The 13,437-nt window shown below is 40.1% G+C and overlaps 1 protein-coding gene across 1 annotated transcript; it reads right to left on the bottom strand.

Moving 5' to 3' along the window:
* Positions 1–226: 226 nt before the first annotated feature.
* On the bottom strand, positions 227–12,925 carry TWISTNB (TWIST neighbor). The gene is given in 5 exon segments (XM_027539971.1): positions 227–2,276; positions 2,278–2,659; positions 4,125–4,333; positions 6,598–6,739; positions 12,645–12,925. Coding segments are annotated over 5 exon segments (1,071 nt in total). The 5' UTR covers positions 12,887–12,925; the 3' UTR covers positions 227–2,180.
* Positions 12,926–13,437: the final 512 nt, after the last annotated feature.

Raw genomic sequence — 13,437 nt, 5'->3', positions numbered from 1 at the left:
TCACTGTCATTTTGATCTGCACTTCACCTGTATGCCTTGTTTGGAGAAATGTCTAGTAGGTCTTCTACCCATATTTTGATTATGTTGTTTGGCTTTTTTTCATATTGAGTTGTATGAAGTGTTTGTATGATGGCAGGTGTGACTGGGGTTGTGGGAAGCATAGCCCTAAATACATTTCAAACTTCTATTTCCAGTGATTATAAGGAACTGAAGCGAGGGTAAGAGGTTTAGGTTAGGCTAGAGGGTTTTAATGAGCAAATTCCAAGACAGAAAAGGAAAAAACCTAGATTGGTGTAGCATGTAAGAAAAGTTTTGAAGGATATATGGGTGAGACCATAATCAGAGGTTTCTGCATCAGGTACAGCCTGTCACTGTTGCTGTTAGAGGCAAGGCAAATGACCAGTTCTGCTGCTCTCACTGTGAGAAACCATGGGTAAATGCAGTTTCAAGTTCAGCATACTTTTTTCTTAACAAATGTAAAAATATGTGGGAATTTATTTTGGTAAGCCAGGATGTATTTTGATATGAATAGCATTAATTTAACAGCTTGCTTGGCCATTACCATCAGGAATTTAGAATTGTTTCACTAAACGTTAACTTTTAATATTAAGTCAGACATTATAATTATGTATTCAAATTTAAAAATTTTAAGGAAGCATTCAAAAAACATTTTCTAGGTATGGCACTACAGAAACCCTGTAGTTAACCCTGAGAACATGATTGGATTATTTTAAATTTTTTTCAACTCATCCTTCAAACCAGTGCACTACAAAACAAAGATAATACAGGCCTCAGATACAATTTTTAAATTAAAAAGCAAAAAAAAAAAAAAACGAAAAAGCCAATTTAGTATTTACTCCACTATACCAAAATATTATAATCTCATCAATATACAAAACTGAGGTATTTCACATTCTTTGTACATCTTCCAAGTCTGATGTGTGTTTTATACTGACACCTCATCTCAATTTGGACCAGCTTCATAGTGAGGACTAAATACCTACATGACCTTAATGATAAGGAAGGACACCGGCTCACCCGTTCCCACTGGCTGGCACACCTGTTTACAAACTCACACCATGAACGACCCTCCCATTCCATCTTCTGTCGGTGCAGACAGTGAACCGTAAGGGCAGTACTGCGTCTGACATGAGATAAATGGCAACTGACGGGCTGCCATGCATCACAGCAGTGGGGAAAGAGAACCTGCCTTTCCTTTTTAGAACTTTCAGGATCAGCCATTCTCTGTCTGTCTTTCTTGCGTCGTGTGTGCGCACCCGCTTCTCCAGTGGTGCTCCATGAGGGAGGAACACTTCTGCCTTGTCTGCCATTATGTGTCTACCACGTGTAACACAAATACACGGAATTCTGTTGAACGAATGGACACAACCTTGCACTGATTATCAGGCCGAACTCGCTGGTCAGTTCATTCTTCAGTGTCTTCCAATAGTTAAGACATATTCCACATTTTCTCAGGGAAAGCAGTGTGTAACTGTTTTCATAATAGTTCCTAGTAGCTTAACTCAGTTACTAAAAATAGGGAAATTCCCCACTAGTCAGAATCACCTTTTCCTGTCTTCATCAGACTCTTCCTCCAACACACAACAAAAGCAGAATGGTTGAGACTGAGAGAGAAAAGAAACCACCACACATGCAGAGGAGGAAAGAACAGTCAGCACTGTTTCCTAACTCATGATGCACAGGGAGGGCTAGGTTCTAAAGAGCGCAGTTTCTAAAGAGCTCTGAAAACTTCAGAAATACCTCTGACAAACCATCCCAAGGTAAACAACAAAACTACTGCAGTGGCCATGATTAAAACAAACAAAAAACCTAAACTGGTAAATGACTTAAATTTTAAACACAGCCTAATGGCATGGCATGTAACATTATGCCTAAATTTAAAACCTGTAACCACCAGCCCCCAAGCTCAAAACTAGTTCTGTATGATATACATTATGTCACTGTATTACAGAAGTCCTTTTGTTAGTCTCAGGCCTGTGGAAACCATTTTATTTAGAACACATCCCCTGGAAGAATGAAGGCAGTTCTTACCTTTCTATTCTGTATACAGTAAGCGGCACTTTAATAATACTGGTATTTTCCACATTAATTTTAGTACCAAAAACTCAACTAATCAAAACGTTCCCTGTTATGCAAAATACTGCAATACAAAACATTTCTTAATTTAAACTTTCGTCATGTACTGTGTATAAATCTTTAAAAAACCAAATCCTGTTTAAAACGCACAAAAGAAAGTTACTTCTCCCTTTTCTTTTTAGGTGTGCGTTCCACAAGTGGCGTAAACTCAGCCTCCTCACTCTTTCGTTTCTTTTTTTTCTTTGTATGGTCACTTTGATAACCACTGGAGTCACTGCCTTGGAAAACAGGCTCTTGGTCCTGATGTTCCTGCTTCTTCTTCTTCTTCTTCTTCTTCGGCTCTTCCTCCCAGAGGCCATTCACACTGTTACTGACGTGCAGGTCTGCCTCGTCCTTCGTGGCAACTTCTGCAAAGTCTTCCGGCTCTGTGGCACCGCCTTCCACTTCACATGGCTCTCGGTCTTTCTTCTTTTTCTTTTTCTTCTTGGGAGGTTTTTCGACAGGTTCATCAGCGCCAGTTTCTGGTGCTTCTTCAGGAACTGCGGAGCACTTGGTTTGTAAACTGTAGGAATTAAAAACATTTATAGGCCATTAAGCAAAAATAAAAGAACAAAGTAAGATCAAGAATATTCCAACATGGTAAGGTCTTTCTAAATTATGACAGCAGTACAAAATAACACGACTGTGACACAGATTATCTCCCAGAACATTGACAGTCTTAGAAATGTTAAATTTTTTGTTTCCTGAGTATTTTTCCCAGACTGTTTCACACATTAAAAATGACATAAAAGTTTTGTCAAAACAGGGTTTCTGAATTTTAATATGGTTCAGAAAATGCTGAACCCTAAACATCACCATTCAGCTTTATTAGCCAAACCAGTAACATCTGATAGGAAGAAAACATACTTCTGGTATTTATCACAATGTTGGAGTTCCCCATCTACTCTCCCAATCCTTGTTCCATTGTTTTTCTGAAACTGCTGAAGCCGTATTAGCTTCCCAGGCGGCACTAGTTGTAAAGACTCCGCCTGCCAACGCAGGAGGCCGTAAGGGACCTAGATTTGATCCCCGGGTCGGGAAGCTCCCCTGGAGGAGGGCCTAGCAGCCCACTCCAGGATTCTTGCCTGGAGAACCCCACGGACAGAGGAGTTTCATGGGCCAAGTCTGTGGGGTTGCAAAGAGTCGACACGACTGAGTGAGCACGCACGAAGCAGTATGATGCTGCAAAGCTCTAATAAAAACAAAGATCAGTGAAGTAGCTCTCTATAGAACTGCTGTCCCTTGAATTAGCAATAGCCACACAGAACTATTTAAATTTAAGTAATTTCAATAAGGTAACGTTAAAAACCCACTTCCTCAGTGACATACTAGTCACACATTTCAATTCCTCAAGAGTGAGGCTACTATTCTGCACGCACACAGCACACTTCTATCATTACAGAAAGTTCTGTTGGACAGCTGCTCTAAAACTTTAACCCATATTCTCATTTCTTAGCAACTTTTTCTAGATTCTGCCTTGATAACAGAGGAAGTATGACCCCTCAACCAGGCCCTGCCATAAAACCAGGGTCAGGATCAGAGTATTTCCTAAAAGAATTCCAAACAAGAAAAATACAAAAATTAAATGATCTACCTGGTATAATGACAATAATCAAATAATTTTTGTTTCAACTGGGTAAAAACAAAACACTAATGGTTATGTTAATAAAATTACGCTTCTAGTAGTCCCGAGTTCAAGGATTAACTTTGATTAGCAACATACTAGTTGTTAATGTTAACATTAACAACAACATGACAAGACTTTGAAAAACTGAATTATTACGATGTAGACCACTGAGATGCAAAGCTTTAGAATATTCAATGCACTGTCATAATACTTAAGATTCATATTTACATTGACTCTGTGGTTTGGAAGTACAAATAGTCTAATAAATTAACTTTTAAAAGAGGGACTTAGGTTTCCTAAATTTAGAATTAAGTAGAAATGATTAAGTATCAAAATGGTAATAATGTGCTTAGGAACTGACCTAGCGATACTTAGTTTTCCCCGAATGCAGAATACTCCAGCAGCATCTGAGTCTAAACGAAATACTTCAAATTCCAGTTCATCACCCACGTTTATCTGTAGCGTCTGCCACTGGTCAGCTGGCATCTGCTCAGGTTTAGGGATGGAGGCGTTGAAGCACCCATGAACCAAGCAGCCAATGTGGCTCGAGGACACTTTATTCACTGTGCCCTGAGAAGAGGAAAAATGAGTATTACATCAAGAAGAGCGCCAAAAAGATGAAATGAACCTTACAGTCTTTAAACTGATCTTCAGAGAACACACCAAAATAATGGTACGATGTGACACCAAAAAAGCTGATCTTCATTTAAAGCTTGCCACACGTTACACTAAAATATCAATGTAGGAACGCTAGAATGTTTTAGAAAGCTCACCTTGAGCATGCTATTTTAACTAAATCATAACGCTATTAGAAGCTTTAAAAGTAAAATAACAATACATTCTATATGATTTTAATGTTAAAATTAAAATTTCCAAGTTTCCTGTTCCCTTAAGAATCAACAAATATAAACTAGATGAATGAAAACCTGAAGCTTTTTTAAAAAATCACCTTTTGAATTACAGAACTATAAATAACATATATATACACAATGTGGTTTAATATCAGCACCTCCTTCCACATGTGACAGAGTAAAACCTGTCTGTCAACATAAGGAGTCCGGAGTCCAGAATGGTACCTTCCAGGTGGTCGGTACAAACTGGTACATCTATACAAGGGACTACTATTCCGCAACAAAAATGAGCATCAAGAAAAAGACACGGAGGAGCCTTAAACATACAGTGCCAAGTAAAGGGACCATTCTGGAAAAGTTCCACACTCTGTGATTCCACCACATGATATTCTGGAAAAGGCAAAACTATGCAGACAATTAAAAAAAAAAGTAGTTGCCATGGTTTCCAGGGGAGAGACGGAGCAACGAATAGGCAGAACACACAGGATTTTTAGAGCAGTGACCAGTTATTCCATAGGGATACTATAATGTTGGATTCATGTCATTATACCTTTGTCAAAACCCATAGAAGGCACAACAGAAGCAGTGAACTCTACTATAAACCACAGACTTTACTTAATGTATCAATATTGGCTCAACAATTAAAATGCACCACATCTTATCAATAATAAGAGAAACATTATGTGTGGTTTTTTGGGGGTGGGTAGAGTGAGATGTGTATGAGAACACTATACTTTCCATTCAATTTTTCTCTAAAACTGCTGTAAAAGACAAAGTTTATGAATTAAATATTCAATGAGGAAAGGAAAACTATCAAAATTTTAGAATCATCTAGAATAATATCTTCACAACCAAGAGGGAGCCAAGTTTCTTTGGTGGGATCTAGAAAGCAGTAAGTATGAGAGTATATTATGATAAATTAGAGAAAAGTACCAATACAAAATAGCAGCAATGCTTTTGAAATGAAAAGACCAGTAACCTAAAACAATGTTGCACATATATAGACATACAGAAGTCAAAAGGCCCACGAAAAGACGCTCAACGTGGCTTATTACTAGAAAAATGCACAGACGCCAAGGCGACTGTCACTGCACAGGTATCAGAACAGCCCTCACCAAGAAGTCCACAAACAACAAATGCTGGAGAGGACATGGAGAAAAGGGAACCCTCCTACCCTGTCGCTGGGAATATAAACTGGTGCAACCACTATGGAGAACAGTATGCAGGTTCCTTAAAAAATTAAAAACAGAGTCCCACATGATCCAGCAATTCCACTCCTGGGCATCTATCTAGGAAAGACAAAAACTCTACTTGAAAAAGATACAAGCTTCCAATGTTCACAGCAGCATAATAACCAAGACATGGAAGCAACTGAAGTGTCCATCCACAGATGAATGGATAAAGATGTGTGATACATGCTGAAATATCACTCAGCCATGAAATGCCATTGACAGCCACATGCCTGGACCTAGAGATTATCATCCTACGTGAAGTTAAGTGAGACAGAGAAGAACGGATAAACATACGATATCACTTACATGTGGAATTTAAAAACACGATACAAATAAGCTTATTTATAAAACAGAAATAGATTCACAAAGGACAAACTTATGGTTACCAAAGGGGAAGGGGACAGGGGATAAATTAGGAGGTTAGGATTAACAGAATAACAACCAGGATCTACTATGTAGCAAAGGGAACTATATTCAGTATCTTGTAATAATCTATAACAGAAAAGAAATTGAAAAATATATATACACACGTATCTAAACTGAATCACTTTCCACTTGAAACAGAACAATGCAAATCAACTACACTTCAATAAAAATTAAAAACCTAAACTGAAAAATTTTCTTTAAAAATGATTTTTAGTTACCTGAAATAACAATCCTTGTAAAATCCCAAAGTGTACAGTCTCTTAAATTTTTCCAAATTACATAATTTAATAATTGTACAAAGAACAATAGGAAAAAAGATACATACCATAAGTTTTTGCCCTGGTTCAGGGCAGAAAATAACAAAATCTGCTTCAATGTTAAGATGAATGTGTCCTTGATCATCATAAATATCTCCTAATTCACCCACTACTTTGATGTTATCATAAGCAATGGGTACACCTAAAAGGCTATTAAAAAAAAAAAAAAAGGAAAGGAAGATGTTATTTATCCTCTTTTCCAACTAGGCCATTATACGGATTCCGAGTCCAGAAAGTATACATCTCCTAATATAATCACACCCATGTGAAAATATATACATATACAATAATATATGATTAGCCTGTAACAACTTTAGTGGTTCAATTTCATGCAAGGGTTCCAAAATAATGGTTAACTTAAAAATAATTATTCAAGGTGAATACCCAGAAACAAAATGTCTATTATACAAGAGCAATAAGTTGATCCTTCTTCCCTATTTGCTATCCATTTGAATTCTAGTTATGCTAGAATGAGAGGTAAAAAATGAGACTTAGTAAGAAAAATGTCGTTCTGTGACTATTACTGAATCAAGGCAATTTTGGTATTACCCACCATCACTGAGTATCTGTACTAGATGGCAGGTAGCAGAAGTGTTAGGATTCAAGTGAAGCCCTGAATATTAAGGCCAATAACTTGAGGGAGAAAAATCCCCGAACTGCCACTGTGGCTAGTGTAAGGAAGTAAGAAATACACTCATATTAGCTTTTGAGAACTGACTCTGACGCTGTAATCTGTAGCTTGACAGTCAGGATTAGGGGGCAACTACTATTTCCAAAGACAGGGAGGCCGGATGTGCTGCAGTCCACGGGCTCGCAGGGAGTCTGACACGACTGAGGGACTGAACAACTATTTCCAAATGTCATTTCCAAGTTATTAAAAATTATAACTAATTAAGGAGACTGCCAAAGCCTTTGACTGTGTGGATCACAATAAACTGTGGAAAATTCTGAAAGAGATGGGAATACCAGACCACCTGATCTGCCTCTTGAGAAATTTGCATGCAGTTCAGGAAGCAACAGTTAGAACTGGACATGGAACAACAGACTGGTTCCAAATAGGAAAAGGAGTACGTCAAGGCTGTATATTGTCACCCTGTTTATTTAACTTATATGCAGAGTACATCATGAGAAATGCTGGGCTGGAAGAAACACAAGCTGGAATCAAGACTGCCGGGAGAAATATCAATAACCTCAGATATGCAGATGACACCACCCTTATGGCAGAAAGTGAAGAGGAACTCAAAAGCCTCTTGATGAAAGTGAAAGTGGAGAGTGAAAAAGTTGGCTTAAAACTCAACATTCAGAAAATGAAGATCATGGCATCTGGTCCCATCACTTCATGGGAAATAGATGGGGAAACAGTGTCAGACTTTATTTTGGGGGGCTCCAAAATCACTGCAGATGGTGACTGCAGCCATGAAATTAAAAGACACTTACTCCTTGGAAGGAAAGTTATAACTAACCTAGATAGCATATTCAAAAGCAGAGACATTACTTTGCCAACAAAGGTTCGTCTAGTCAAGGCTATGGTTTTTCCTGTGGTCATGTATGGATGTGAGAGTTGGACTGTGAAGAAAGCTGAGTGCGGAAGAATTGATGCTTTTGAACTGTGGTGTTGGAGAAGTCCCTTGGACTGCAAGGAGATCCAACCAGTCCATTCTAAAGGAGATCAGTCCTGGGTGTTCTTTGGAAGGACTGATGCTAAAGCTGAAACTCCAGTACTTTGGCCACCTCATGCACAGAGTTGACTCACTGGAAAAGACCCTGATGCTGGGAGGGACTGGGGACAGGAGGAGAAGGGGACGACAGAGGATGAGATGCCTGGATGGCATCACCGACTCGATGGATGTGAGTTCGAGTGAACTCTGGGAGTTGGTGATGGACAGGGAGGCCTGGTGTGCTGCGATTCATGGGGTTGCAAAGAGTCAGACACGACTGAAGGACTAATCTGAACTGAAGGAGGCTGAGCTGGTGGCTTCACCGCCACAGCCATTACCTGTTTCAGCAAGCTTCCCTGACTCCCAGGCAAAGCTGAAGCCATGCTGCCTCTACTCCTACAGGGCTCTGAGGAATGCGTGCATGCCAAGTCACTTCAGTCATGTCGGACTCTGCGACCCCATGGACAGTAGCCTACCAGGCCTACAACAGTCTGTCCATGGGATTCTCCAGGCAAGAATACTGCAGGGGGTTGCCATACACTCCTCCAGGGCATCTGTCCTGACCCAGGGGTCAAACTTGCATCTCTGTCTACTGCATTGGCAGGTGGGTTCTTTGCCACTAGAGCCACCTGGGAAGCCTGAGAAAGCTTATCACTGTTCTTATTTATCTTTGCCTATGTGTTTGGATTCTAGAGAGGACTCTTAGGCTTTTGAGAGCAGAGAACATTTTTGGTCAACTCCAACTTCTTGAATGGTTCACCCAGAATAAAAGAAAGAATTTATACCTAGGAGCAGTTGTTTTAAAACAGCCAGGAGTCACTAGAATGCAACTTAATTACCCAATTAGGAAATCCATAAACACTGAGATTTACTCCAGAAAGCCTTTCTTTGAATAACTAATTTCTGCATGTAGCTTTCCTAAACAGAACTATACCATCACTAAGACAATATTAGAGGCCCAGAAAACAGAAAGCAAGGAGGGGTTAAAAATAACTGCCATATCAGTTAAAAAACAAAAACAAGATTTTGTTTACCCAAATCAACTTTGTTTCCCCAAATCAGTTTCCAGTGGGGGGATACTGCTGTCCCGTTGGTGGCATTTGGGAGTTTGTGGGATAAATCATAGTTGTCACACCTGTGAAAGCCAGGGATGGGAGACATCCTGCCAGGTAAAAACAGCCCTACGCAATGAAAACTGTCCCCGGATCTGCATGATTTAAATGAGCGGACAAGCGTCATTTTATAAATATTTATAAATAGTGGATTATAGTACCTAACTTAATGTGTGTACGTATGAACATAAAATGATCTTTGCATGGTTTCAATATCAATTAAAATTTTCAGAAATACAACTAATATATAAATTCAAGAGTAGATTGTTTTGTGTGGCACTTTACTGAGAATTACATGATTTCTGAAGAGCATTTTACCACCATAGACACTGTATGTGATGTGAGTTGTCAACTCAAAACCCCGGCATCACTCTATATTTGCAGCTAATACTTTCACAATGATTCAAGATATAGCTTCAGGAGGCATCTAACTACTTTATTCTTTCCTGGTAGCCATGCTTGAACGCTGCTGAAATACATTTTATTGTATTAGAGTTCTAAATGAATTTTTCCCCCCTATTGTGTTGGTAGATCACTACTGGGTTGACCAGAAGGTTCGTTTGGGTTTTTACATGAATCTTGTGGTCAATCCAATATTATCTTTAAGTTTAATTTCAGAATAGTAAAATATGTTTCAAGAGAGCGAATGGAGTTCTGCAGGGTTCAGAACTGCTACCTACGGCTTGGGGTTTTTGGGAAACACCTCATTGCATAAAATATAGTAAAAATCATCAGAGAGACAAATACCTCAACAGTATATCTTTTCCTCTTTTGCTTTTCTGAAACCATCCTAAGTATGTTTCCAGGCAGAGTGGTAGCCTCACTTGAGGTATTGAGAGAACAATCATATCAAGTTTAAGGGCTCAGTAGATTGCATGCACGCTTAAGACTTTTATATATTATACATGAGAATAAAGGTTGCCTCTGTACTGAAGATGGAGAAGGAAATGGTAACCCTCTCCAGTATTCTTGCCTGGAGAATCCCACGGACAGAGGAACCTGGCAGGCTACAGGCCATGGGGTCACAAGAGTCAGACATGACTTAGCAACTAAACTACCACCTATGCTGAAAAAGTTGAGTAAACACTGACTCTTCATGGAAACTGGTAGTTCATTTGTTCTTTGAGACATTTTGAATTAATAAACTGGAACTACTGGGAGGGAACATATTTGCCATTTTCAAATAACTCATGAGCTGTCATTAATGACCTCTCAAAGATAGAAATTTTAATGTGATTTTTAGAAAACTACTTTCTCTAAGCAGATTTTTCAAAACTGAAATGCGATCATCTTTTAAAAAATTGTCACTGGGGAAAAAAAGGTGGACAATCTGTCAAAATAGGGCGCTGCTGAGATGACTAATGTAAGAGCCATTCTCAACTCTTTCCTTTCCTCATTTCTTAAACGGAGAGGCAGGTCCTCTCTGATGGTACAAGATGGCCCCAAAGTCTGGAAACAAACTATATATGATAAATGGTTGATCAGTATTACAATTACTGATATGTTCAAATGTTTTGTCCCTCATTATTAATCTATGGTACCCCTTTTGCACAGAATAAACTGGAGTTTTCAGCACACCCCAAAAATAATGGGGTCAGGAGGGGAGTTCAGATCTGTTCAGAGTGCAATTGAGGCCACAGGGTCACACTATGCCAATTCTGTTACAGAAATTATCATTATCCAATCAGCTCTTCATCTCTCTGGGGGTAATGGCTCCTATTTCCCTAACCTGTCAAGTGGAGCCATTAATTGGTTACAGATCAAAGATTTGTTTATGTTTCCAGATTTTATGACTACCTTACATATCCTTAAGTCTCCCAAATGCAAACTCTCTCATCAGTTTTCTCTACACTTTATTACAGTCTCTTAATTATAAACATGTTCTCCATGCTTACTGTCTCACTCTCCTTAAACCACCACCTAACTCTATCAAGTGGTTTCTTAAACTACAAATCTGATTATATGCCAGAGATACCACTGTCTCAAGAGTGTGTCAAGTCTTTTCTGAATTGAAGGCTACCTAGAGGATGAAGTCGGAGAAGGCAATGGCAACCCACTCCAGTACTCTTGCCTGGAAAATCCCACGGACGGAGGAGCCTGGTAGGCTGCCGTCCATGGGGTCGCTAAGAGTCAGGCATGACTAAGCAACTTCACTTTCACTTTTCACTTTCATGCACTGGAGAAGGAAATGGCAACCCACTCCAGTATTCTTGCCTGGAGAATCCCAAGGACAGAGGAGCCTAGTGAGCTGCCGTCTATGGGGTCGCACAGAGTCGGACAGGACTGAAGCGACTTAGCAGCAGCAAGCAGCAGCAGAGGATGAAGTGGTAACCCGGTTTCTGGCTTAAGCAAACAGAAAAACAAGCAAAAAACCCAAAACACCTGGCAAAGGCAGGAAAGAAAGAACAAAATACATCCTCTGAATTATCCCCCACCCCATCTCTGATCCATTCCACCCCTAACTGCCCAGCTTTTCAGCTGTATCCAATGTTTTTCTCCTGATATATAAACTTGAGTTACAAAGTGCCCACAATTATCTGGTCAAAGTATTTTATTTCACAACCAGTATCCGTTTGTTTATGCCACTCTTTTTGCCCAGAATGCTACTATCTCAGAAGTACCCTCCTATCAAGTTGTTCTCAAAGGTCCGAAGATCCAATTCACCACTCTTGACTATAACTTAGATTTGTCAGATTTTAACATTTCATTGGATTTATCTGGCCTACATCTCTTTTACTAGCGCGTATAGCTCCTAAAATAAGGGTCTTGTTTGTTTCTTTGGTTTTATTCCGCAGTTCTCCAGTATTCAAAATAGACCCACAAGTGCAAGTGTGTGCCCGTGCCTGGAGGAAGCTGTAAATTCTAAATCCTTAATCTATGTAGGATTCAGGATCCCTTGAGAAACTTTGCCCAAGTCATTTTCCAATATCTTACTTTAAATGCACTAGGTTTTTTTTTTTTTTTTTTCCCAACTTCAAAAGCAACAGGCTTTCCTATTCTTAAAAAGGAAACAAGGTTAATAGTATTTCTTCATCCCTGACCAGGTCCAAGAGAAAAAAACACTGGGAAAGAACAAGGATCAAAACAAAACCTTTCCCGAGGTGGACTGCGACTCCAGAATGCCCCGGGGCTAAACTCGGGGCAGCTGGTGCGACCTCGTTCTGTTGCCACTAAACGTCCCCCTGTTGCCCCATCCCGTGCCCCAAAGGAGCAGCAGGCAACGTTAAGATTATTAACGTTAATATTATGTCCGCCCTGGTAACAAAAAACATAAGAGACCAGTACCTCTCGGAATAGCGCAGGAGCTCTGCATTGAGCTGTTCTCGAATACCGGTGCGTTTCTTGTTAAGATAGCGCGGCGACAGAGCGATGTGTCTTCGGTGCGGCCCCGCCACCAGGCAGGAGTAGCGGCTATTCACAAGCGCACAAGCAGCCACGTAGGTAGGCAATTCTAGGCAAGGCAAGACGCCGGCTGGCCCTTCTGAGGCCGCCTTCGGCCGCGGAGCCACTGAGCAACCCGCAGCCATGCGGCTAGCTAGGTTCCCCACGGCGCGCACTAATGACGCAGTCAATAACCGCCTATCTCCGGACGCCTCCTTTTACGTCATCCACCAGCTACCACGCCCCTAGGAAGTTTCCTCTCCTGGGGCTGCAGTATTCAGTTTTTACCAGCAGGGGGCAACCATTCCCCCCAACTTGAACCACTGTGAAGCTAGGAATCTGTGGTTAAGGATTGAGTATTCTCTGAAGCCAACCATCACCTCATCTCTTCAGGGAGCACAAGCCTATGTTTTAGCTAACGCCCCTACTAGATTTAGAATGTAGATTTAATAGGGGTTCACACTTTGATCATATCCAGTAGTGAGGCGGTTTGGTAGATTTACAAGGTTAGACTGTACAATTATAAATTTAAAAATATTTATGGAATGTATTTCTTGCAGAGAATCCAATCCTAAAAAACAGTCCAGATGTCTCAAATGCAACCCTTCTGAAAACGAACCCTCTGTCTCTCTCCAGATCAGTTTCTCTCCTCATTCTGTAATCACTAATTTGGGAAATAATACATACCCCTCTTTTC

Source organism: Bos indicus x Bos taurus, chromosome 4, assembly GCF_003369695.1.
Source record: "Bos indicus x Bos taurus breed Angus x Brahman F1 hybrid chromosome 4, Bos_hybrid_MaternalHap_v2.0, whole genome shotgun sequence".
Classification (NCBI taxonomy): Eukaryota; Metazoa; Chordata; class Mammalia; order Artiodactyla; family Bovidae; genus Bos; species Bos indicus x Bos taurus.
This window is presented reverse-complemented; position numbering and strand designations above follow the sequence as displayed.